At 43.2% G+C, this 27,794-nt stretch overlaps 1 protein-coding gene across 3 annotated transcripts in view; it reads left to right on the top strand.

Annotated features, from left to right (window-relative positions):
• The first annotated feature begins 836 nt into the window (after positions 1 to 836).
• The window catches only part of LOC128692875 (ammonium transporter Rh type B-like), a 40,492-nt gene continuing 13,534 nt past the window's right edge, over positions 837 to 27,794 (top strand). The window contains exons 1-6 of one of the 3 annotated variants that reach the window (XM_070092157.1): positions 837 to 2,074; positions 8,013 to 8,113; positions 10,377 to 10,557; positions 11,205 to 11,355; positions 12,578 to 12,722; positions 17,799 to 17,962. In XM_070092157.1, coding sequence (XP_069948258.1) covers positions 1,596 to 2,074; positions 8,013 to 8,113; positions 10,377 to 10,557; positions 11,205 to 11,355; positions 12,578 to 12,722; positions 17,799 to 17,962 — 1,221 coding nt within the window. In that variant the 5' untranslated portion in view covers positions 837 to 1,595. The remainder of the gene's footprint in view (positions 2,075 to 8,012; positions 8,114 to 10,376; positions 10,558 to 11,204; positions 11,356 to 12,577; positions 12,723 to 17,798; positions 17,963 to 27,794) is intronic. The other 2 variants (XM_070092155.1, XM_070092156.1) reach the window with 2 other exon arrangements.

The following is a 27,794-nucleotide window of genomic DNA, read 5'->3' as shown; positions in this document are numbered from 1 at the left end:
CATGAGCCTGACGTACACGGTGTACAGTGTCTCGAACGATTCCTTACCAAGATATCGGAACGCTATTCTTAGGTTTGCCAGGCGCCCATATGCTGCAGCAGTTATCTGGTTGATGTGTGCTTCCGGAGACATGCTCGGTGTTATGGTCACCCCAAGATCTTTCTCCTTGAGCGAGGTTTGCAGTCTTTGGCCACCTAGCCTATACTCCGTCTGCGGTCTTCTTTGCCCTTCCCCGATCTTCATGACTTTGCATTTGGCGGGGTTAAATTCGAGAAGCCAGTTGCTGGACCAGGTGTCCAGCGTGTGTGTGTACTCACCTAGTTAAGGTTGCAGGGGTCGATTCCTAGCTCCTGGCCCCGTGTGTGTGTGTATGTGTGTGTGTGTGTGTGTGTGTGTGTGTGTGTGTGTGTGTGTGTGTGTGTGTGTGTGCGCGCGCGTGTACGAGTGTGCTTTCATGTTTGTCCGTTCCACGATGAGCGGTGAGATAGTCGAGACAATAGTGGGAGGATCCTTGGTGGTGGTTGTAGTGCTGCTTATAAGAGAACCACCACTGCCACTATCTCTAGACCCATTCTGACCTCACCAGACACTGCTACACCTCCACAAACTCTTTGTCATATTTCTGCACACCCTCCTAGACTTCCGAATCCCCTGGCCCTGTTGAGAGTTTATTTTCGAGTATGATACTACTGCTACTACTACTAATAATACTACTATAACAGATCTTGTCAGACATCAACAAGCCTTGTCATATCTTTTCAAACTTATTCATACACTGTTAGAAGTTTCCAAGGCTCTAAAAGATCTTTCGGCATCCTCGGGAAACTTTCTCAACGCTCTCTTATACCTTTCCATATTCAGTACTCAGGTGGTTTAGTGCTTAGTTTTGATAATAATATTCCATATTCAGTTAGATTTTTACTAGCTCAGGGTGGTCCTTTCCAAACTCTGTCAGGTTTCTGCAGGTCTCCGCACTCTGTAAACCCCTTCCCCATTTATATTCTCCAGACCGTTCAGGAAGGCCTCTACAGGCTCTCTTAAACCATTTTTGTATACTAGTGCTACAGGCTGTAGGTGTATCCAGATATTATCAGACCTTACTATACCGTAGGCTTTCCATCATACTGTTTATATATACACATGATATACAGTGACAAAATTTTCGTGATATATATCTTACATAAGATTTTTTAACATTTTGTTGTTAACGCAGACAAAGAAAATGGAAGTTTTTTTGAAAGTGTAAATATTGGCAGTGTGAAGGGTAAATGTTTATATTTTGACAAGCAGGTAGATGTGACAGTGTGGTGAGTGTTGGAATACATACATAGCGAGCGAGTGTGTTGAAAAGGACGCTTGTGTACAGCTCAAGATATTTATGAAATGAAACTTTTAGCACGCGTGGTTTCATCAGGACTGACGAAGCCACTAGTGGCGAAACGTTTCCCTTAATAAATGTCCTAAACTATACACGTGTCCTTTTCCACAGACTGTCAGTATCACTATACTATTTACAACCGTGTGTGTGTTGGCGGCGACAGAGGTTCTTGTGTTGGTGCTGCAGAACCGTCAGTGGGGGTGTAGTAGTGTTGGTGATGGTGGGGTGCCTTAAGGCTTCGTCACCACCTCCCCCACCCCGTGAGAGGGAGAACCCTCCTGTACCAGGAATTCACCTGAGGGGACTGAGTGTCACCATCGCCCGGGCCCCTGCTCTGGGCTTCACCCTACTTCATTCACAGCAGGAGGGGTGCACCCCCACAGAGAAGGAGACAGGCTATCCCAGGACTCCCCCCGCCCTACAAGAGCGCCCCCAGGGTCACACAGATCTTGCCAGGGCTTCCTCCAGACAAGAATACAAGGAGTACGTGGATGGAAAGTTCCACAGGTATGATGATCGCTCCCAAGAGTGTGTGGAGGCTGGCAGGGAGAACCCGGAGGCTGCGAGGACATGCCAGGGGACGGTTCCGTACCAAGAGGAGCACCATCAGAAGCCTCTCTGGTACCTAACCCGCACTACTGCCACTATACTTCTTATTCAAGGAATCTTCATCACGCTCTTCACCTACTATGTCAGGTAACTATTTTAAGGTCACTTAAACATTATAAAAAACTAAGGGCAGTGAGTTGAATTATTTTCTGAAGTTTTTGTTATTATGATGACAGGCATAAATTTTGTTATTTAAGGCACATACGAACACATATATGCTGTATGTATTTACTTACGAACCATCTGGACAATTAGGTCCATAGGAGTTCATATACAAATTAGTTGTTTCAGTCGCTGCGCGACCCTAGTCGGGTATCTTCGTATAGTCACGGTCTTCTTTACCTCAACTCACGCAAAAACGATCGGTAAAAGGTGCAGCTAAATACAAAAAATAGGTAAACTTTTACGGCTGCGAGATCGGAGAAAGATGTAGCTCCTCGACCTGGTGGGCCATGGGTTCCCCTGGCCTGGTGGGCCTTGGATCCCCCAGCTTGGTCATGGACTGGGCCGCGGGGGCGTTAACCCCCGAAACACCCTTGGGTATCATGCGCTGTATAACCCTTGTGGTTTAGCGCTTCTTTTTGATTATAATAATAATAATAATCGGGTATCACATAACTCCAGCTTTCAGTACCTCAACCCACGGCAGAGACAGAAATTATACCTCAAAATACTTAACAGGCAATGCACACACAAGAAAAGTATACTTACCAGATTATGTAAAAATTCTATAATAATAATAATAGTAATAATAATAATAATAATAATAATAATAATAATAATAATAATATTATTATTATTATTATTATTATTATTATTATTATTATATCAAAATGTATTTCGGTAGCTACGCAATCCAGTAAAGGTATCCTCGTGTTGCCACTGTAACCAGAGAGAAGATCGACACCATGCCCAGCCCTTCTAGGGCAGGGTAGGTGCCTGAGCAGCTTGCAGCTCACAACACTGCCATTCCCATTAGCCCCCCTGGGGCGAGGATGGCAGACCAGAGAGGCCTAGCTTCTCCCTACGAGCCCCGTGAGGGCGGAGAATGTGACTAGGCCTGGGGACAATTTGTCCCAACGATGAGGGGGTACTTGTGCCTCCTCCCATGGGAGACTTTGGTCTCAGACACTCCCTTGAGAGGGAGTCAAGGCCGGGTCACCATCTGGAAAAGACCCGGGCCGGGAGAATACCGGCGAATCAACAACAACAACAGCAACTGTATCCAGAATGCACGTGATTGGAATAGTGCAGAGTGCGACATAACTTTGTAATGCAGTTATAAATTCGAAGGTTTGATGCGATTGAAAAGAAACTTTCATAATATACAAATAACCCGCACATATGAGAGAGAATTGCTTAAGCATTCACAAGTTATGAAACGGAAAATAATTTCTGCAATAGAAAACAGATTCAGACCTTCCACTAGAGAGCACCAGATTTGAAAGTTTAAAGTCATTCTGAAAAAGCGTTTTCTAGGTATCACACATCATATACACCAACACTTGAACTCTGAACCCTCTCGGAAGCTGCATTATCATTATGGAGTTTGGAAGATACGTAAATGAGGCTTTCACAAATTATCACATGAAAATCCGTATTTCCATTTTCTCACTTCATGGAAAATGGCAATTTTTGTTTGTTTATTCGCCGGTATTCTCCCGGCCCGGGTCTTTTCCAAGTAGTGGTGACCCGGCCTTGGCTCCCTATCTGGGGAGTGTCTCGAGACTTAAGTCTCCCATGGGAGGAGGCACAAGTACCCCCTCGTCTTTGGGACCAACTGTCCCTAGGCCTAGCCACATTCCCCGCCCTCACGGGGCTCGTAGGGAGAAGCTAGGCCTCTGGTCTGCCAGCTACCCCGCCCTAAAAGGGCTCGTGGGGATGGCAGTCTTATGAGCTGCAGATGGTAGCAAGCTCAGGCTATCTTTTAAATGGCAAATTTATCTTTCTGTAAGATTCACCAGTATTTAATGTTAAAAATCGATCACAAGAGACATTTATGTTATTTCACATATACCAGTTTGTTTTAAAAAAATACCAGATTAAATGTTACACAACCCAAAATCAGTCAGAAACTTTGTTTGAGGAAAAAAATATAACCAGTGAAAGTTTGAAGCCGTCGAAGAGATATCTTTATTTACTACAAGTACATGTAATACATAAAGATATGATTATTATATTATTATTTGATAAAACTAGTAAATTATAGTTAACACAGTTCAGATTGAATGCCAAGTTTTATTTTAATAAATTCCTCAAATAGGGCTGTGGTCTGTACGTCAGTATGCGTGCGGCCAGCAGTAATAGCCTGGTTGATCAGACCCTGATCCACCACATACAGTATAATAACCTATGTGACATGTCAAGATATCTTATTAAGGAAAAAATACCAGACATACTAAGCAAATTTCCTAAATTTGCTTGTAACAGATAAGTGAACTGTAGATATGTAGATATGAATCCATATGTATTCCTGTTAACTCTTTTGGGGCCTAGTTCCTGGGCCTTTTGTGTATCCATATGCTCTCGCGCTACCGTCCACAGGATGGATATGGGGTGCACAATAAACTAGCCACTTCGGTGGCAAAATCTAAATCTAATCTAATCTGGTCCACAACGAAGCCTGGTCTCAAACCGAACCGCGGGGGCGTTGACCCTCGTAACCCTTTCTCCAGGTATACTCCAGGTAATAGAAGGTTTGAAGCCTATCAAAAGAGGCATTCACTATGAATTGCTATGAATCCAGTGATTTCATGTTTTGTTAATGTTAGTAAACGCACCCAGCTGGTGGGTGAATGTGACGCATCCAGCTGGTGGGTGAGTGTGACGTATCCAGCTAGTGGGTGTGACGCACCCAGCTGGTGGGTGTGTGTGACGCATCCAGCTGGTGGGTGTGTAACGCACCCAGCTGGTGGGTGAGTGTGACGCACCCAGCTGGTGGGTGAGTGACGCACCCAGCTGGTGGGCGAGTGTGACGCACCCAGCTGGTGGGTGAGTGACGCACCCAGCTGATGGGCGAGTGTGACGCATCCAGCTGGTGGGTGAATGTGACGCATCCAGCTGGTGGGTGAGTGTGACGCACCCAGCTGGTGGGTGAGTGTGACACACCCAGCTGGTGGGTGAGTGTGGCGCACCCAGCTGGTGGGTGAATGTGACGCACCCAGCTGGTGGGTGAGTGTGACGCACCCAGCTGGTGGATGAGTGTGATGGGTGCGTCACACTCAACTGGTGACGCTGAATATCTTGGTGTATTAAGTTTAAAACCTGTCGACTACACGAGGGTCATTAAGGCTGCATGTCACCTTCACACCATCAGTCAAGGTTATGAGAATTCTAAAAGTCATTAAAATTAACTCACTGTATATACACAGATGTATACACCTCTCGGTGTATATACACTAAGTGATACACACCTCTCCATGTATATTAACTTGCCAACCTCAAGTAACACCCCCCCCCTTCCCCCCACACATGTATTGAAACATAAGGGCGTTGTCTTGGTAAGCTGTCTTGCACATTACAATGGTTTGAAAATAGCTTTTCTTTGTTTCCTCCTGAACATGACCTTAGACCCCTAGAAGCGCCACTGATCGCTGCCACCAACTCCGTGAAACTGATACTTGAACTTAGCTGGCTGGCGAGTCAGTAGAGAAGAAACACAACTGATTTTTTTTTTTTTTTTTTGCCAAAGTCATGCAGCTCGTCGAATGTATGGCTGGCCAGCTCAGTACTCTCCGGCTGTGGAAGAAACAAACACAGTGGTCACCATCAAGGCTAGTGGTTCACTAACTTTAAGTTTACTTGAACATTAAAAAGCAACGTTCTACAAGTCAAGTGAGAGTTGCAAAAATAATAGATTCCAGTAATTACATAGAGGAACTAATAATTACAATAACCAGAGAGCCAAGCAGTCCAGTGACCCATTTATGATTCTCAGTCCCAAATATCACCACACTGCACTTTGAGGTAGTAGGTGATATGTAAAAGTGTGTCAACACAGTTATAAGCACATAAAATAGTCATATGCATCAACTTTTAATTCACATCTTACACTGGTCTACATTAAACAGCATCTGTCACTTCTCCGGCCACAATATCATCCTATCATTAAAATGATGAGGACTTAGACACATTTGCAACACCGGGGTATCTTGGAAGATGTTTTGCCAACTGGTGGTTTTATCAATACAGACAAGATTTGCGAAAACAGAGGAAGATGAGGTAATAAGTCCCTCAGCCTACGAGCAGGTGTTTAACACCTACCTTGATGAATCTGAAGCATAGGATGGAAGATGACCTCTTATATACTGGAGTCAGACGAAGTGCTGCAGCTGAAGTCACATCACAAATAGGAGGGATCCACCGCTGTAAGTAGACCATGCCCAAGAGATGGCCCAGAGCTTAGCAAATATATTTTAGAATATATCCCCTGTACCACCATTCTATGGTGTTGAGCTGTATAGTCCTTGTGGCTTAGCGCTTCTTTTTGATTATAATAATAATCTATGGTGTTGATGTCAGATAGCAACACCGATCGACTTCAAATTTTCAACACTTGTGAACGATTGCTAGGTGAAGGTTCTTAAGACAATTGACAAATACATGTGTCCCTCTGCTTAATTTCAAATAGATCATCTCTGAAACTGTTTTCCATGCAATAATTTTAGGAAGCGTTTTTGATCAGCTTCAAAATTTCAGTATTCTCTGTATCCTATTTAGAGAAATGTGGAATTATTAATGGAGTGTGTAGGTGCCATTTTACCACTAATATTCTCTAAATGGTCTAGTAATATTTAGGATTATATAACTGGATTGTTCTTCCCGAGGGGGGTGCCTTGATGTTTATGAGGAACTTATGATCCAATGAGCTGGATTTATCCTTCTTTTGCTTGGATTGAATCTGAGCTCTTCCCGTTTTACAGTCGCTGTATAACCCCTACGAGCTTAGCACTTTCCTTTGATTTAAATGAAACGCTATCATCAATCTTTAATAACTGACTGGATGAAATTTCTGGGGGGTAAAGGCTGTGTATGGGCAAATTTTGTCGGATTTCGTGCTATTACTGAAGAATGAATCTTCTGCTCGTCTTCAAACTTTTAGTCTCGATGTGTTTTCCCTCAAAGGAAACTTTGCCTCGACTTCAAGTTGTCATAGTTTTAATATACATATTATAATAATCAAATTTTTTTTTTGTGAAATAACTGGAGACTGCGTCTTGTGATCACAAATAAATAATTTTATCGACTTATCCAGGAAAAATTTGCTTTTTGTTCTTTTATGTAACCATAACATCTGTGCTCCCTCTACCCATATGTAAGAAATGACATGTTGTGAATCCATGGATTCCCCTCAAGGAAGGTTCCTTGATGTTGGTGAGGGGCTCTTGATTTAGGAAATTGGATCTGTGCTCCGGTTCCCCGAATTAAGCCTGAATGCCTTCCACATCCCCCCCCCCCACGCGCTGTATAATCCTCCGGGTTTAGCGCTTCCCCTTGATTATAATAATAATAATGTGAATCCATGGGTTAAATAAGACATACTTATTTACTTATATACATATGTACTTAAACTTTAAACGCTGATCAATTAAACTTACAGAAAACTTTGGAGTAATTTTGATCTGTGTATGTCCTCATTTTTTTTCTGTGAAAAAAACTGGGAAAATTGAAATACTGACTTTAGTGCTTTGCATAGCCAATTATTTTTTATTTATATAATATATCAATGATGTATCATGTACTTGTAGAAATTATTATTGTTTATTGCAAGCAATTAGAATAGGGAATCAGAGATAATTTAAACTTGTTGTAGCCTTATATATGTAGGCTTTCTTGTTGATCTACTAAACAATAATATTTAATTTGTATGTAATAGGGACATCTGTATGGTATTGATCTTTAATAAATTTTAATTATAACGTTATCACATCCAATGGCTATTAAATGCAAGTAGCATATTTGACCGGCAGTATGGAGGACGCAGTTGTAGTCACATGACAACAAACTATAGTATTCCTGATGGCAGGTATGGTGAGCTGGCGGACGCCTCGCATGAAGGAAACAACGTTCATCCCATCCTTGGTGGTAACTATTCTGAAGAGAACCCAGGAACTCTACTTCATCACCGTCAGTATCTCCCTTTTCTTGTTCTCTCCTTCGCTCTGTACAAAAAAAAATGTTTTTTTTTTTTTTAAATAGTAATGCCACTGCATCAGTCAATACATCAATAGGAAGCCCATTTATCTCGCGTTCAGTAAATGGAGGATCGAGCCTCCACCACGCTTGCGCTGAATGACTCGCATAGGTTTAGAGCTGAAATTAGTTATTAATATTTATCCTTCACTCTCTCTCAGCCATTTTTTCCTTGTTTTTGTCTACATTTAAACTTCTTTCTCACAGAGCAGGTTGTTCATTGCACCATGCGTTATTCTTGTCATATTACTTCATTTGTTTGGATAAATATTTATGGCTGCATTCCCTATGTGTTCTTTAATGCTAAAATAATTACAGTAATATATAATTTTAATTTCTTACACTGTTACTATCTTGTGGAAATTATTTTGGAGTCGAAAACTGTTCCACGGAAACGTTTATAGTGAAGCATAAGTAGCCCTTAATATAACTGCTTACATAAACACTTGTATATAATATTTGACATTTTAGGCATATTTAAGTAGTTACACAGAGTAGATAATAAACATAGGAGATAATAACATCGTTATAGGACCTAGAATAGTTAGAAATAGGTCAAAATATAGTCGCATAGACAGTAGCCAGTAGTTCAAAATTCGAACTCAAAGCTAGAATTCACTGGCTTGTTCAGTTGCTATCAAACATCACGAAGTAAAGACGTGACGAATGTGCACTCAAAACACCGGCAGAAATTACAATTGGTTGGGGAACAAGATATCCTTGAGCGGTTTCCGAAAGTATAGGTTACTCGTCCCTATCAGGCCCTCTCACAGGGTGGCGAAATCTACAGTCCCTAGCAACACAGGCGGCCGTCCTTGAGGAATAGTAGGTAGCTAATCTGTGGGGGAGTGTAACATACGCTCGGAAATTTGAAGTACATCTCCGTGGTCCAGGGAGTCACGGAACATCGAGCTCCTTACCACCAAGTGAGTTAACTTCACGTTTTGTACATTCTCACGTCAGCAGCTGTAATTGAATATCAGTTGCATGAGCCATATGTGAGCCTGGGAGAATCAACCTAGGGTGTCTGCGTCAGCAGTACTAGCTAAGTTTGACGCTCACCTAGGGGCAGTTAGCATAGAAATTTCCAAATATCTTATGTCATCACAGTAACAACGTCCCTATGTTACTTCATTACACAATGCGTATTTTTTTTTTGTTTTTGCACGTTCTAAAAAAATAACTTTCTTTTGTATTATTATTATAATCAAGGGGAAGCGCTAAACCCGGAGGATTATACAGCGCCTGGGGGGGGGATGTGGAAGGCATTCAGGCTTAATTCGGGGAACTGGAGCACAGATCCAATTCCCTAAATCAAGAGCCCCTCACCAACATCAAGGAACCTTCCTTGAGGGGGCTTTCTTTTGTAAATTAAGCTGTTCTCTTAAAAAAGTAGGGATTTCAACATTCAAAGACGATTGATAAATCAAAACATGACATGATTGGGTGTATAATATTTAGGTTAGGTAAGACGTCAGGAAATAGGACAAGTGTTTCTGACGCGGTCTTAGTCATTTTATGACTCGCCACTAGAGCTTTTGGTCATCTGACCGAGGCCTTCCACTAGTTTACCCGTCCACACCTTTAAAAATTAATGCTAAATTGTATAAACTTTAAGAAACACCACTACTTATAACATCAAACTTATAGTCTGGTTTTATAGTGGCAATACTTACTCCTCGAAATGCTGATCTGGTATTAATGAGATGCTAATCAACACACTCTAACCTAATCTAAATAACTTATGTAGAGAAATTATCTTCAAAGATATGTAATAAATAAACGATTAACTTATGATGCAATAAATGTGAATGCCACTAATATCTGGAGAAACCAATTATTCTGTTTTTTGTAAGTGATGCAATACTTGTGTAGTATATAGTATATATATGTGCCAATATCATTAAATACACCATCCCTTTGTACACCAAGCTAGCCACCCTCGCTGTGTGCAGCGAGAACTTCAGCCACCAGGGCACAGGACACTGGGATCCGTCTTTGTCCCATGATACATTCTTATAACAGCCTCCATTTTCGTATCATTGCTAATTTCACTCTTCTTAAGAACCCCGCGATAATATTAACTTAGCAAAACTTTATGTTGAAATCCCTAATTGTGTAAGTAATTTCTGACAAGAAAAAAATCGATAAAGAGGTCATATAAAAACTAACATTAAGATTTCCATATACCTTTCAGAGCTATTAAACATAGAAATAATAGTGTTTGTTGGCATGGGCATGAGGTTGGCATTCTTGCGAGAGTATTCCTACAGTAGTATGGGTTGGTCTCTGCTGCTGTCGTCCATCACTCTGCAGTGGTCCATTCTCTGTGGGGGATTCCTCCAGGGCCAAGAATTCATTTACATTGACATTTACAGGTTGGTCTTCCCCTCAGTGGACTTTAAAATTAATAAGCTTGCGAGAAAATTATACAGTTTAATGAAGCAATATCACAGTCAGACGATCTTAACAATGCAAAACAAGCCACAGGGGATGGAAATCTTCAGCTAAAGATCTTTCATAGGTCTCCATGCGTTACCAGGAGCTATATAATGAACAGTGTGTAGCTCTTGATGACTCAGGGAGACATTTGAAAGATCTTGAGGTGAAGATTTCCACCCCCCTACCCCCCCCGTGGCTTGTCTTGCAGAATTTAATGATATTATTATCATAAAAAAATAAATCCACGTGGGGCATTCAACAATGCTGTGATATTTAAGTGAATGTGAGGAAGTGTTGTTGATATCTCACAAAATTTCGTACCCTTGCATTTTGAAGGTAAATCCTAAAAAAAAATATTGGATACATTCTCAAAAAAATATAAATATACTTGTTTTATATAAATAAATAAATATATATATATATATATATATATATATATATATATATATTTATATATATATATATATATATATATATATATATATATATATATATATATATATATATATATATATATATATATATGAATCCACTTGCAATATGTATACGGAGGTGGACCGTGTGTATGCATGTATACTTGCAGCTTGCTACGAGGGTGTATGGCTAGTGTGAGTGTAGGAGTGGCTCATGGTGCCGTGATGGGACTGGCCTCTCCCATTCAGTTGATCGTCCTCACCCTCTCCCATGTTCCTATCTACACTCTCAGCAACCATCTAGCCTCTAGTCACCTCCTGGTGAGTCCTGGAGTTCACAGGTGACCCATATGGTCTCCAGGTTTTGTGGGGAAACTCCAAAACTGTATGGGTTCATGCGGCGACCAGGGAATGGGAGGCGATCAAGTTTGATCCAAATGCGAGAATAGACTCCAATTTCTTGGATCACGAGAGCCTACACTGGCATCAAGGTTCTCCTTGCTGTTTCACCTGGGGTCAATTATGCTCTAGATTATTATTATTATTATTATTATTATTATTATTATTATTATTATTATTGTTTTATTATTACTTTTATTGTTCTTGTTTTTATCATTATTATTATTAGTTTTACTACACTGACCATCTCCCACCAAGGCAAAGAAAAAATAAAATTTATTCATCATTAATTCAATAGTTGTCTTGCCAGAAGTGAACAGACATGACAGTTCATATTATCTTCAGAATTGCAGCATCCTCACAACTCCTTCAGAGTGCAGGCACTTCACGTCCACCTCCAGAACTCATATCTGGCTAACCAGTTTTCCAGAATCCCTTCATAAATGTTACTTTGTTCACACTCCAACAGCACGTCGTCACTAAAGCCTTTTGTCTCTACACACACACTGATCTAACACGCTCATCTACGCTTGCTGGATCCTCAAGCCCATGCCGCTAAAAACCTTTATCCCCCTCCCTGCAACCGTAACAGAGATGAACCCTACTCCATTCTTCCACCCCAGAACTGTATACCCTTAATGATCATCATATCCTGCTCCATCTTCTCTCACTGCCCTAACCATTATTATTATTATTATTAAGAGAAACAGCAACAAAACAGTGATATTAATAATAATAATAACAACGAATGCACTTTTAGTTATCATGCCTGTCCTATAATTATTCTTGGCTGTGTTGAATACAATACTGCTGTCTTTATACCTTTGTAAGTAAGTTTATTCTGGTATACACAAATACAGTTACATAGATTATCATACATAGCAGCATGTATGTAGAGAACCTTGGATAACCCCCTTCCCCCCCATAAAAAAAGTCTGACTGACTTATTTCCAGTGGGGTCCTTTATCACAATACCTTTGTTGCAATACTTTTCTCACAATACTATTGTCCCAATACATTTGTCACAATACCATAGTCACAGTAACGTCGTCGCAATAAAAGCTTGTTTTGCGCCTTTTCTTCACGGGGTGTGTGTGTAATTTATGTATCTCTTCCCGTCTTGTGGTGTGTGTCGGTGAGGCAGGCGGTGGACCGCGGAGGCTGCGTCACTGTACACATGTTTGGTGCCTTGTTCGGTGTGTCGGCGTGCAGGGCACTGCGAGGTCACTGGTCGCTGTCTTCCACTCGTCTCACCTCCTCCACCACTACTCAGGTCACTGCCTGCATCGGTAAGTGTTCCAGCAGTTCGGTTCGAATGGATAAGTTTGCCAAGGAGCAGGCTCAGAGAGCGCCTGCTCACCATGTCCACTCCCTTCAGATTTTCAGCCAAAAACTCGTACACTGAGAAATGGACACCTCTAGATGTATATAATCTGCATTTGAGATGGGAGAAATGGACACCTCTAGATGTATATAATCTGCATTTGAGATGGGTAAAAATAAACTAAATTTGTGGTGGAATTTGCTCCACCGGCTATACCTTCTCCCCATCCTTTGAGATGGCTTCGTGACCCTTGGGGTCACCATGACAGTTATGACCTCTCTACTAAGTAGGGTTATAAGGGGTTGTTTTTAACAGGGGCGTATATTTTGTATGTAGGCTAGGCGAGCGCCGTATACCGCACCAGAGATGGTAAATTCATCATAAATATGCTAACTCAATAATATAATCATGGATAATAATGGGAAACTAATTTTTCTGTCCTCTTTTATGAAATATTGTGACAGTTATTTTAAGATAGCACTGCACACCCCACAGCTAGTTGTATCATGCACAGTGCACACCCTGTGACAATAACCCACCATACGTCACAATGCTTTTATGTCTTTCCCTTCACCTCGGAGGAGAGAGCCATATTGCCATATCTCACCTCTTGTCATGTCTAAATCTTCAATTTCTCATTATTAAAAATGAGATCTATTTCTCACCAAATCTCAGAGCCTTGACTTTATGATTGACATTCTCACTGAGCACAAGAGCACTTAAACAATTCTCCTTATTGCCAGTACTGGTAACCGAGCCCAAGGCAGAGCAGAGCTGGCACTTGGAGCTGGCCGAATTTGTATTACCAACGGGCAGTCTTGAGCCCGATGCCTCCATGTAGGGAACACCGTATATGTGTCTCCGAGAGTAGCCAGGAGCCTGGCTAATTTCCTACCTTTAATTTTGTGTGTGCTCCAACGTCTATTCAAGGATGAGCATAAAAGAGTATTAAGACACTTGAGTGATTTGGTGGATTTTCTAGACCTAAGCTGCAATTAACTCTCAGAGATGTGACCTCACTAGAATTACTAGTGCATGGGTTAAGCTCAGTGTCAGCTATAATGATTTGACGACATGTATATACGACAACCACTCATTATTTATCAGGACAGAAGTTAATGTGTGTATTTTACTGACGTGTCGAGTACCACACACCGAGTCCAAAGGTAGATGAAGACTTGAGGCACGTAAGTCCATTTCCTCACCTTGTTTATTAAGTAGCAGACTGCAATCCGTAATTTTATGCAAGGTAGGTAGGGACTTAATTGAAATACAGTGGTGTAAATGTAAAGTTTAGTGGGAGCCAGTCCAAGAACTTGTCAAATTGTTATTTGCCACACGCCATGTAAGAACCCAAGGTGTTAGTCTAGGTTCCATTCATTGAGTGTGCTGGATTATTCTGTCTGGTAATGGGCCAGGCACTAGGTGTCGTCAAGGACATCATATTGGTAAGTAGTCAGTGTCCAACATACTTGGTTTTGCATCCATATGTGGAGGAAATGATCACCAAGTCTGTTTGAGTCTGTGGGGAGGCTGGCGGAGTCTAGAGCTAGTTTTAATTAACAGTCATTTAAGTACACACATTAGAATTCCTCCACATCTTTGATCCTTTAGACTGAATGTTATTCTGAGTCAGTGTGGGTTTATGAACCAGTGTGTGTTCATGAACCTGTAGTGGGTTCAGGAAGTGGACCAACGAACCAGTGAATATCTTTGAAAATCACTGATAGTGTATAATGTGTAAATTAGGTAGTCTTTCATTCTTAATTCTTACATTTTTTTTGTAACTGTATACAGTCGGTACCTGACCAGCCGGGCTGTGGTTCGTACGTTGGATTGCGTGCAGCTAGTAGTAACAGCCTGGTTGATCAGGCCCTGATCCACCATGAGGCCTGGTCACAGACAGGGCCGCGGGAGCGTTGACCCCCGGAACTCTCTCCAGGTAATACAGCACGTGTTCATTGTCCATTTGGCATAGGTTCAGAGTGTTCCATCTCTATGGGGCTGGGGTCCACTCCACTCCCCTAGTAATGGTCCTGTTGGCCACTTGAGAAAAAAAGGGGTCACCCCAACTCCCTGTGACTGTGTGAGAAAGGCCTGACACCCATGGTAATAGCTGCGTGGCCCTCAGCCGCAAGGCATTACACCACACCCACCCCGGGCGCAACCTGTGGGTGTGGTGATACTATATGGGCACCCTCCGTGAGCTAGCCCACGGAGGGTGGGCCAGCTCACCTGGTTTATAGATGAATGGTTCAGAGAACCGACATGTTGATAAATTAGACACATGTGCAACTCTTGGGTATCTTTATTGAGGAAACGTTTCGCCACACAGTGGCTTCATCAGTCCATACGTAGGAGAAACTTGAAGAACAGGAGAAGAATGAGGTAATCAGTCCCTCAACCTTGAGTCGATGTGTTCAGTCCATCAATCTTGAATAGAATTCTATTCAGGATTGATGGACTGAACACATCGACTCAAGGTTGAGGGACTGATTACCTCATTCTTCTCCTGTTCTTCAAGTTTCTCCTACGTATGGACTGATGAAGCCACTGTGTGGCGAAACGTTTCCTCAATAAAGATACCCAAGAGTTGCACATGCACCTGGTTTATGTTTGTATACAGACCCTTCTGACCACCTGGGTACTCACTGACCCACATCTTCTGCCCGGCAAATGTCAATGTAAGGGTTCGACTAATCACTCGCGTAATACCTGCTGGATAATAAATGTCATGCATGTCGATTGATTGTAGCACTGTAAGTGTTTAATACAGAAAATAACACCATACTTAATGGCAGTATGCCACTCAAAAATACGACTCGCAACGTATTCAAAACCCGGCATTATACAAAATATTACAATTGCCTGTGCTGACACACAGCTGACGTTTCTCCCCCCCCCCCCCCCACACACACACATATTAAAATTATACCCACATTCACCAATCTGAAGAATCATATTAATTCAACTTAAATTTAAGAACATATCCTGAACTCGTCAGTAACTTATGTAATAAGTATTAACAAACAATGGTGGTACATGAACACCAAAATCACAAAACATTAAATTATAAACTATTAACAAAAAGTGATTTTTTTTTATGTTTTATCAAAATCCATACATCAGATATAAAATAAATTGAGAAAGCGTTACCAAGTCTGCCGTCCAGACAACAATGATATTACATGCACACATCAGTATTGTGTGAAAACAAAACCTCTGTCCCACAATCCTAGGATACACAGCAAATAAGACATTATAATATCACCAAAACATAAAGGAGCTACCTAGTAAAACTAACCTATACCATGGTTACAAAAAAAATCCATGATATGTAAAAAAAATTCTACATCCACTTGAATAATTGTACTGCTTACTATAATGCATGGCATATAGACAATAGAATTACAACTGACGTAACCCACCCCTCCCCCCGCCCCGGCAGGATCCCACTTCACCCCACCAATTTATTCTCTTACTACTAAAATCTGCTATTCTACCGACCCAAACCTTGTAACGAAAATGGCATAGCCATATCATCAGTAAGGTATCAGAGGCATGTATATACAGAACTTGTACACAATAATGGACCACTCGGTAAGAAAACCGCATCATGTAATGTACAGCGCACAATATAGGAAAGAAGTAATTTTGAACAAACTGGTTCAGACCATTATCCACACAAAGCATCAATATAAGCATCTAGCTACACACCAGACCTGTAATTAAAACAAATCTACAGCACACTGTACGACTCGCAGGTCGCATTACATACATTGCTGTGACTTATGTACTTAGTAAAACCAGTATTAACAGGTGCTTACAGAATACATCTCATAAAATAATTGCATTACTAAACTCCAAACAATGCACGCTATATGCAACTAACACCAGCCTGGGATATTAAAATTCACAAAAAAAAAAAAAAAACATTAACCACGGCGCAGCCTCTATTGATGACTTAGCAGTGCAGCATAACTCAGCATTGAGAAAACCATACCGTGGTTCTGAGTACCCCCCCCCCCTTTCTCAGACTGACACTCATTCACGCCAGCAAGACACTATGCCCCAGACCACACAAAGGTCCCCTCACCACTACATTACACCCCGATCACCATACACACCAAATAAAACGTATAGTCAGACACCAAAAAAACCTAACTCTTCCCTCCCTCCTCCACCCAGGAGACCAACCCCTTGGCTCCACCGAGGAATTATGTATGTGCGGCCAGCAGTAACAGCCTAGTTGATCAGGCCCTGATCCATCGGGAGGCCTGGTCGTGGACCGGGCCGCGGGGGCGTTGATCCCCGGAATAACCTCCAGGTAACCTCCAGGTAACCTCCCTCCTCCACCCAGGAGACCAACCCCTTGGCTTCACCGAGGAATTATACCTACCTACACCTCAGTACTCCTGTAACGTTTCCATCGTTAGATTCCTATACCCCAACGAAAAAGCTCCCTCCCAGCATTGCCCATACACCTCTATTCCTACATTTCGTTAAGTGTTATTGATGTATTCTGCATTCCGCAGGTAGAGAAGGACCTGGGGGCACGTAAGTCCATTTCCTCATTCAGTAAATTACAGTCCATAATCTTGTGCAGGGTTGGTAAGGACTAATTAATTGAACTAGAGAAGTGTAGACGTAAAACCATACCACGGGCGGGATTTGAACCCGCGGTCAGAGAGTTTGTTTGCAATCGTGTCATTACGATTTCGTTAGTCATATATACGTAAAGCTTGGTGGGAGTCAGTCCAAGAGCTGGTCACAGTGTCATTCGCCACACGTCATGTAAGCAGCCAGGTGTTAGTGTTCGCTTCATTTAGTGACTATGTGTGATGGATTATTCTGCCTGGTAATGGACCAGGCACCAAGTATCAAGGACATCATATTGGTAAGTAATTAGTGTCCAGTACACTTGTTTTGACAGCCACATGCCGAGGAAATGATCATTATTAGAGTTTGTGGGGAGGCTGGCGAATTCTAGGCAATACTGCTGAAGGGCACACACGTAAGAATTCCTGCACAAATGTTTCAGGTACAGTGGTGGTGGTTGTGTACCTGGGAGAGGTGTGGTCGGTATCCACTGTTGGTGACGACCATCACAGAGCCCTCATAAACACTCTCCTCGCCACGTTGGCATCTCTCACCCTCGCCTTCCCAGCCTCATCCCTCGCACATACTCGCAGGAAGTTCTCACTGGTGAGACAGAGACACAAGTATACTTTTCAAAGTCATCACTATATTACCGATCATTCATTCATTCAATGCATAACCATTTTGAACAGGTTATTACGATGTACAGACATCTGGAATAGTTTCTTAAATACGATTATAAAAAATGAAAGCTTGTTTTTGCATTATTAAGAAATTTTGAGCAGATTCTAGAATGTAAATGTTACAGACACTCGTAAAACTAATCTTATTTCACAATGTAAATTGAATACAGTACAATAATGAATTATTATTACAGCGTGATAATGATGGTTCAGGTTCAGCTGAAATGATCCCATTTTGATTCCTAATGATTTCTATATTACACATTGGGATTGTATGAAGGAGTGTCTGGTCTGGTTGTTTAACTGTATGAAGGAAAGGGGAGTGTTGGGGGAATCGCAGGGCACGGGGGTAGTAGTTTTGGTCTATAAGGGAGGGGGGGGTAAGACCTTGGGTGCTTTGAGGGCGATCTCCCTCATGTGTGCAGATTATAAAGTTTTTGCGAACGTTTTAGGCAACCGTATGAAAAAGGTGCTTGACCGAGTCCTACATCGAGGACAGTGTGGGATTCCAGGTCGAAGTATGCGTGAGGGGCATGGAAGAATTAAGGATTTTGTGGAGGGTAGACAACGGGGGGGGGGATCTTGGGGATTGATTGGAAGCAGGCTTATGACAGTGTAGATAGACATATGTTGTGGTGTATTTTAAAAAAACAGGGTTTTGGTGATGAGATTGTGCGCTGGGCTACTACTTTGTATACGCCTGCAACGGTCAGGGTACAGGTTAATGGGAAGTTAGGGTTGCCGGTGCAGATGGGGATGGGTTTGCGACAGGGTTGCCCCTTGTCTCAAATCCTCTTTGCATGCATGCAGGACCCTTTTTATAGGCTTATAGAGGAAGGAGTGTGGGAACAGGGAGAGGTGGGTCCTGGGAGATGTGGTATTGTGGGGTATGTGGATGACACCACAGTTTTGGTAGGAGGGGAAATAGGATTGGGAAATGTGGGACGTATAATAGAGATTTTTGGTGGGGCGACAGGGATGAGGGTTAATGGAGCAAAGTCAAAGTTATTAGAAGTAGGCACGTGGGTGGGTGGGGGGGGTTTGGGGGAGCAGTATGGGTGGAAGGTAGTGGATAGAATTAAGATATGTGGGGTTGTGTATATGACGGACGCTGGGGAGGCACAGAGAATAAATTCCAAGGAAGTAGTGAGTAGAGCGATGGGTAGGATGCGCGGGTGGAGGGCTGGGGATGTAACATTGCAGCAGAGGGTGGTGGTAGTAAATACACTTGTGTACAGTAAAGTGTGGGGCGTGGCAGAAATATATCCCCTGAGGTCCTGTGATATTCAGGAACTGGAGAGGGTGGTTTTGAGGTATGTGTGGGGTTATGGGAAGCCATGGCTACGGAAGGAGGTGGTGATGATGGGCGTGCGGCAGGGTGGGCTGGGTCTTATACCTTAGGACACACGAGTGAAGGCAGTGTATGTGAAGCAGCGGTACTTGAGGGTGGGAGGGGAGAGGGGTAGAAGGGTGGGAGAGGTCATGAAGGATGTGCGAAAATGGTGGAAGGGAAAGGCACTACTGGAGTGTGAAGATATGGTGCGAAATTTGTTGGCAGTAAGGGAAGCAAAAAAAGTAAGGGTAAGTAGGCTTGGGAGGACAGGTTGGCAGGGTACAGTGATACAGGGAGTAGCTACATACCCAATGTATGATTGGAGGGGCATTTGGGAAGACTTTCGGAAGATCAGATTAAAGCCAAGGGTTCGTGAAGTGGTTTATAGATTCTTTATGGGAATTCTAGCTACAAGGTCAGTGCTATATAGAATGGGTTATGTAGGTGCTGGCACTTGTTTGCATTGTGAGGAAGAGGAGACGGCTTTTCATTCCATATATTTTTGTGAAAACTTGGGTTTTGTAAGGGCATGGTTAGCGAGTTCTGGGTATAGTGGCGGGAGGGGGGAGAAACATTTCGACTTTGAGGGCTTTGCATTTTGATGTGGGAGGGGTTTCCAAGGACATTCGGAGGGCAGTGGTGTATGTAGTGGCAGATTTTTTGTATGTGTCTTAGTGCATGCGGGAGGTGGGGGGTGAATATAGGGTGCGGGCGCTTGCGGCGAGTGTGTATCGTACAGTATGCAGAAATAGGCTACTATATGGGAGGTTGTGGGTAAATAGTTTTCCTTTGGGTTATCGTAATCTGACGGTAGGTGTAATGTTAGGGTTGGGTGTAGTTTAGAGCTGGATTGGGCTGGTTCTCCCTAAACTGGCATTCTTGTTCTTTTTTGGAGATTAGTGGAGGATGGAAGGTGGAATAAAAGTGTGGTAGTGGAGCATATGGGTGTAAAGTCGTTAGGAATGAGGGGGGGGGCGTAGGGGGGGTGAACTGGTGACATTTGGTTAAGAGACAGGGGTTTTATGACTTTCGACGTCAGGTACGAACTTGAGCATGGAAGGGAACGTGAGTTTGTGTTTTTTTAATACAGATAGCATGGGGTCAGGGGATGGCACGGGGTGGCTTTCTGAAGTGTCTTTTGCCAGGATGGTTTTGTTAATGATTGAGGTAGTACTGCCCGGTACATGTTTTATTAGGAGCCATAAGTTATATTGTGTAACTTAGTGCGTGACAGAGTAAGTCTGATATTGCTCTGGAACATTGTTAATAAATATATATATCTTGTTGAACATGATAATACATAAAAAATGGGAATATGTATTAGTGAGTGAGTTACAATTTCTAGTGTACTGTTACCATATTAGTTGGTATTCTTCACTTTGTCAAATAATTACTATCTATATATTGTTATAAGTTATTTATGTTAGTTCTTATTTTATACGTTTTAAGTGAACAAATGTAAGGTGTTGTGACTCTAGTGCAAGTGGCATTTATCTTGCACTGGGGAAAAGGGGAAGTGTAAAGTAAATATGATTGGATCATAACGAAATGTCATTGGATATATGTACACTGTATTTAGAAGACGGGAAGGATTGTGAGGATTGTCAATATATGTATTAATTCTTATGTAAATTTCATGGAACTCAGGGTGATAATAATGTACACCTATTAGTCGGATGATAAGTATTTTTTTTTTTTTTTTATTTTATTTAAAATACAATACTTAGCTTAACATAAAAACCCTTAAACTAGGGTTGATACACATTGTATATAAACACATTTTGAAAACAATCTCTCAGAACGTACAATAGCAAATAAACACAATATTAACAAACACAAGAGGTTACACAATTATACTAGAAAATATCGCTTGTGACAAAACATAACATTAAGAAGATGGGCAATCTTAACCCTATGTACACAAGAACAACAACAAGAACATAACATGTAGGTGACCCCTGTAGCAGGTTCAATAATATAAATAAAACCATAATCCCTTCGGGTATACACTATTTACATAATATACTGGGACATTGCCAATGCACAATACAATACAATAAGAAGAATAGTATGATAAATATATAAATATATCGGTTACTCACAACCAACACAAATAATCGATAACCGAAAGAACCTACATCACAATCTCATGATAAAACAAAGTACATACTCGCCTTACCACAAGTCTTACGAGTCAGCCACAAAACTAGAAAAAGCCATAATCATTCCGCACTCATCTACAGGCTATACACATTATATAACATAGCAATAAAATGCTCGGTACAAACACACAAAACCCCGTTTGCCAGGCCATAGCCGAAAGGTACATCAAGTACTTCAACAAAGAAAGAAGGCAGTAGACTCTGACTTAAGACATCTATAACACATATAACTTCACCACCACATCCACTCACACAACCACATTTTCCTCAACCACGCATTACACAGATACACACAGTAAACCAGCCGTTGTGCATACCCAACCCCGGAGACAAGCCCGTTCCATCCCCTGAAATTCACTCCCCCCCCCCCCTTTCACAACGTTAACAATGCTCTCACACTCATACTACGGTACCCTGCTGAAAAAGCCTGGTCCCAGCGACTTCTATATATTTCCCGATTATAACACAACGTTCTATAAATGGTCCCCGCCAACACCCTTTTGCGCACCTCCCAATCCCCATTCCTTCTCATTGCCCAGGATACAAAAACAAAATCCGCAATTATATACGTGATTGCACGTTGCACAGGCGCCTCGACGCCTCCCACGTCCAAACTTAACGCCCTCAATACTAATATCCCGCCTCCTCCCACTGTCCTCAGAACCTTACCCATCCATTCCCTGATACTCCCCAAATTATCACAAAAATACACTACATGAAACGCAGTCTCCTCATCCCCGCACACCCGACACGCGCCCTCCACCATCAACCCTCTTTCCTTAAGTGCAGCACCCGACGGCAGTATACCATGGAGAAAACGGAAAAATACCTCTCGCACATTTGGACGCACGCGCATCAACCGTAATCTTTCCCATATATCCTTCCACGCATACATAGGGTAGATACTCTCAGCTTTCACGACTACCTTCGCCCTTACAACACGCTCCAAAACACCTACTCGAACTTTATTAGGGTCCCGTACATGCAGCAACGCCCGCAACACGTCTTCACACACTTTCATCTCCGACCCTCCCCACCACATTCGCACCTCTTCATGCAAGCCATTCACGCCCCTCCCTGCATGACCGCGCACACGGCGTAACCCCCACTTCAAATAAATGCACTTGACTCGTAACCGTAAATCAATCAACCCCAATCCTCCTCTGTTGACCGGTAAAGTAACCACACTCCTACTCAACCATTCACACCCGGAACCCCAAAGAAAATGGAAAACCCTCTTTAACAGCCTCGTAACATCCGGACCTGCTAACGGATATACCGCAGCCACGTGCCAGACTTTACTGTATAACAACACATTCACAACAATCGCACGCTGATGTACTGTCAAATGAGTTGGTCTCAACCCATCCAATCGCCCCACCACTCGATCCACAACAAGTCCAGAATTAACCATCCTCGCCTCTCTCGCACTACGCATATACACTATTCCACACACTTTTATCCTGTCCACCATATTCCAACGTACATTCCTTCCCCAACTCTCTCTTCCCACCCAATCTCCTAAGACCAGTAATTTTGATTTTTCCACATTAACTCTTAACCCGGTAACCCCCGCGAAATTATCAATAACATCTCCAACCGCACGTAAACTCCTCTGCGTTCGCACGAGTATTGTCGTGTCATCCACATACCCTATTATTCCCTGCACTCCACTTCCTACTCCCCAATCCACCTCCATACACGCTTCCACCTTTCTATAGAAAGGGTCTGTTAAACAGGCAAACAACAATTGAGACAGGGGACAACCCTGCCTAATACCCTGACCCATGGATACCCACTTCCCCAATTTCCCATTTACTTGTACACACACTCCCACACCTGTATACAATGTCTCTGCCCAACGTACCACCTCCTCCCCAAAACCCTGCCTCCTTAATATATACCACAACACCTCACGTTCTACACTATCATACGCCGCCTGCCAATCTAACGCTAAGACACCCCCCCCTGCTCCCCTCCCGACCCTTCCACAAAATTCTTTATAATACTATGCCCGTCATACATCGTCCTCCCAGACACACCATATTGTCCTCTCGCAACCACTCTATCCACCACACACTTCATCCTATTTCCTAAAATTTTTGCAAAAATCTTATAATCAGCACACAGCAATGATATTATCCTAAAGTCCCGCACCGTGTCCTGTTTCTTACCTTTTGGCACTAAAACCACAACCGCAGTTCCTTGCAACCTGCCCATCCTCCCCTCCCTTTTCATCGTATTCATTAGTTCTACTAAGAAGGACTTCAACACATTCCAATGGCTCACATAAAACTCGCAGGGCAAGCCATCCAGACCTGGAGCCTTACCCCGTGCCATCCCCTCCAAAGCCCTCCACACCTCCCCTTCTTCAATATCCCCCCCCAACGCCATGCGATCACTGCTACTTAGCACACAAGATACATTCTCCCCCAACCTCCCGAAAGCCTCCCCATCCACCCCTACACTCAGTAAATTTTTTCCAAACCACCTATCAACGTAATCACTCATTGCCTCCGTTGTTCTTAACTCATGTCCCGCCCTATATCCACCTAAGTCCTCATGTACCACCAGCCTATCAATTTCCATAGCCATACGTCGCTGCCTCTGTCCCCTTAACACACAGGCCGATGGTCGGTCACCCCACACCGCCTCTTCAATTCCACCCTGCACTCTCACCGCATCAAATCTATCATTCTGCAAATCACGAATCCTTCCTTTTAACAACTCGATTTCCTCCATGGGATACTGCCCTGCCTGCACGCCCCTCTCATAACAACTTTGCAACCTACCCTCGAAATACTGCTGCAACCCGTACGTCATCCAACCCTGGTACTTTCCCCATCGCACATAAAACTGCCGGATCCTCTCCTTAGCTACCCCATCCCACCACCCCAGCAAGTCACCCACATCCCTACCCTCTCCCCACAAATTCTCCCACATTGTCCTAAAATCTAACCCCGCCTCCTCCACCCCAAGAAGTCTCACATTTAACTTCCAATACCCTGGATACCTCTTAGGTAAGCTGGCCCAAGTCAAGTCCGTATAAACAGCTCTATGATCCGTGTAAACAGCTTCCACCGTACGCACACACATCACTCGCACACTTCTCGTCACATATAACCTATCGAGCCTGGCCGCGTATCCCTGTCTATGAAACGTATGCTCAACCATTAGGTCCCCACCTCCAATAACATCCCTTAACCCCACGCCCAGCAAAAGATCCCTTAGGCTAACCAAAAAACACCCTGCCCCCCGTGGCTCCACATCCTTTCTACGTACTATACAATTCCAATCACCACCCATGATTGTTACCGAGGGAAGAGATCTCAAATAATAAACCAAAACATCACGCACAAATTCATTCTTCACCCGTACATCACGCTCCGCCGGCGCATACACACAAACCACTGCCAGTCGCTCACCTCTCCACCATCCATCTACCCGGAGTACCCTACCCTCCTCCCCTCCCTCACATCTAATTACAACAAACGGGCTTGTCTCCCGAATCAGAATTCCAACCCCACCTTTCAAACGGTCCGAATATGCCACAAACACACGATATCCGTCCACATTCAAATCCCGACCCGCCTTAAAGTTATGCTCCTGCATGAATACAATATCTATGGCATGACGCCTCAGAAACCCCTGGAGCCACAAACGCTTCACATTCATACACAACCCATTTACATTCACAGTCATACACCTGAAACCTTCTTAAGGGGTTTTACACGCTGCCCTGTAACTCCTTTCATAGACACGTCACCAGCCTTCCTATTTTTCCCACCATGCTCACCACAGTGAGCTCTATTCCCTCCCCGGTCGAACACCTGACCGGACACACCTGTGGCGCCTCCACTCACCACATCAGCCCACGGTTTCTTCCCCGGTCTTTGCGCCGGGGTCAAGACATCATCGGAATCAGAGTGCGTTGCCGCCCTCTTCCGCCGAACACTCTCTGCATCCATGGTCTGGTCGGGGGATGCCTCACAATGCACCTCCGCCGCCACCTCGACCACGGTCACCATTCCCGTAGAAGAGGCACCTGCAGTCAGCTGGCTGTCTCTCTCGTCCTCACTCTCCTCAGGTCCCACCACCGATTGTACATCATCTCCAGCTCTCTTCGTCTCCAAAAACTTTTCCGTCAACTGCTCCAGAGCCACATCCTCTGCTCGTTCTCCTCCACTCAACTTGGTCTCCCCTTCCACCAAAGCGGAGACTGTAGATTCTACAGGCATCGATGGGCTCGACCCCACCGTCGGGAACTCTCTCTCCACCTCCTCACTCCAAGACGAACTATGGCCCTTTACAGGCATCCCGCTGGCAGGCCCCGCCTTCGGGTCAGGCCCTCGCTCCGTCCTTCTGTCTGCAACCTGTCGTTGCTGCTGCCTCTCACACTGTGCTGCCATATGGTCATAAGCACCACATAGCCTGCAGGTCTTGCGCTGCCCTGCGTAATACACCATCACTTGCGTCCTAAAGTCGTCCAGGATGACAAACGACGGGATGGGATGCCTCAGCGTCATCTTTAGGTTGAACGTACCCTCCGGCCAGCCGGCGTACGCCCCATCCACCCAGGTACCTGCCATTGCCAGATGCACAGTACCATAACGTTCAAAAACGTTCCGTATATCTGCCTCGTCAGCTTCGAAAGGCACGTTGCGTACCTTCACCCAAGTGTAGTGTCGCGACACGTCAATTAAACGAACTCGTATTGCCGAGTTTACGTCCACACAGCCATCTTGATACTGCTCCACCAGGCGCTCATACACTGCCGTCGATCGTAGCTTAACGAATATTCGGTAAGCCCCGTTGAGCGATACTCCATACAAATCTTGATCAGCAATGCCGTATGTGTCGCGAATAATCAAAGGTAGAAGCACCTGTGCGGACTGAGGCGTAATTACACCCCGCACTAAATCAAAGCACACAGTGTTGACGCGCCTTCTGACAGTCTGCGCCATCTTGTGAAAATCAATCTGCGCAGGAAGGCCTCTCAACCAGGAGCGTGTGCGCAGCACAACCTCACGGCAATAAAGCGATGAGGTCAATGGGGATGATAAGTATTGATATCATTATGCTTATTATAATATAATTTTGATTGATGAAATGTATAATCTGGTTTTTAGCTTTGGAGTAAAGAGATAAACAGCATAGGGGATGGGGGATATTTTGTAAGCACAAAGATGAATCAGCAGTATGTATTTAGAAAATGTAAAAATTTTATTTTTCTGTGGCGGAGACGATAAGGGGTTCTTATATTCCTTTATGTTATTGTATTTTAATGTATTTTTAAATTCAATGACTGATGGAGGTTATGAGTGGTGACGGCAGACACAGTTACTAGGCATGTGGGGGGGGGGGGGGGGGGGGGGGGTGAAGAGTCAGCGGTAGTGTATTAACTCCACCACCGTGCACGATATTGATTGTTATCATGGGGTATATGAGGGTTAGGGTGTGGATTGGTTTCTTTGGTGGATGTGTGCCATCATGTTCAGACATTCCTTGTATTATAGTCAGCCTTTTAGATGGCTGGATTGTGTTTATACATGTTGTCAATGATGTCCTTAATGCTCTAATAAATGTATAAGAGATGTCAATGAGTATACTCAGGTGAAAGTGGTATGTTTTTCAAGGGTGGGGGAGAGTGTAAGCATTACTAGGTAGGACTATCGTTTTTATTATAAGACCATCTTTTCACGTGAAGCACAGTACATAAAAGTAGTGTTTGATTGGAGTGCAGCAGCCAATTCTGATGTCATTATGTAAGTGCTTCTTTGGTATTTGTGTAGTCACTGCAGATTATCGTTTTACTGCTTGTATCTTGTTACATATTGATTATGTACCCATATATTTTTTGTACCTGAGTTTTAAATAAAATATAAAAAAAAATTGAATACAATACAATAATGAATTATTATTACAGCGTGATAATGATGGTTCAGGTTCAGCTGAAATGATCCCATTTTTCATTTAGTATTTTTGGAACTTTTAAGAATACTAGTCATTGTGATAGTCTACAAGCCTCCGGATGCAACATCCCATCAATTCCAGGAACAGCTGTTAAAAATTGACCACTGTCTGGAAAACCTTCCAGCTCCTGCACCCAACATCTTGCTCCTGGGGGATTTCAACTTAAGGCACCTAAAATGGAGGAATATAGCAAATAATATTGTTGCAGTAATAACACCAGGAGGCAGCTCTGATGAAAACTCACACTCACGCGAGCTTTTAAATCTCTGCACAAAATTCAATTTAAA

The sequence above is a fragment of the Cherax quadricarinatus genome, chromosome 38, assembly GCF_038502225.1.
Source record: "Cherax quadricarinatus isolate ZL_2023a chromosome 38, ASM3850222v1, whole genome shotgun sequence".
Lineage (NCBI taxonomy): Eukaryota > Metazoa > Arthropoda > Malacostraca > Decapoda > Parastacidae > Cherax > Cherax quadricarinatus.
This window is presented reverse-complemented; position numbering and strand designations above follow the sequence as displayed.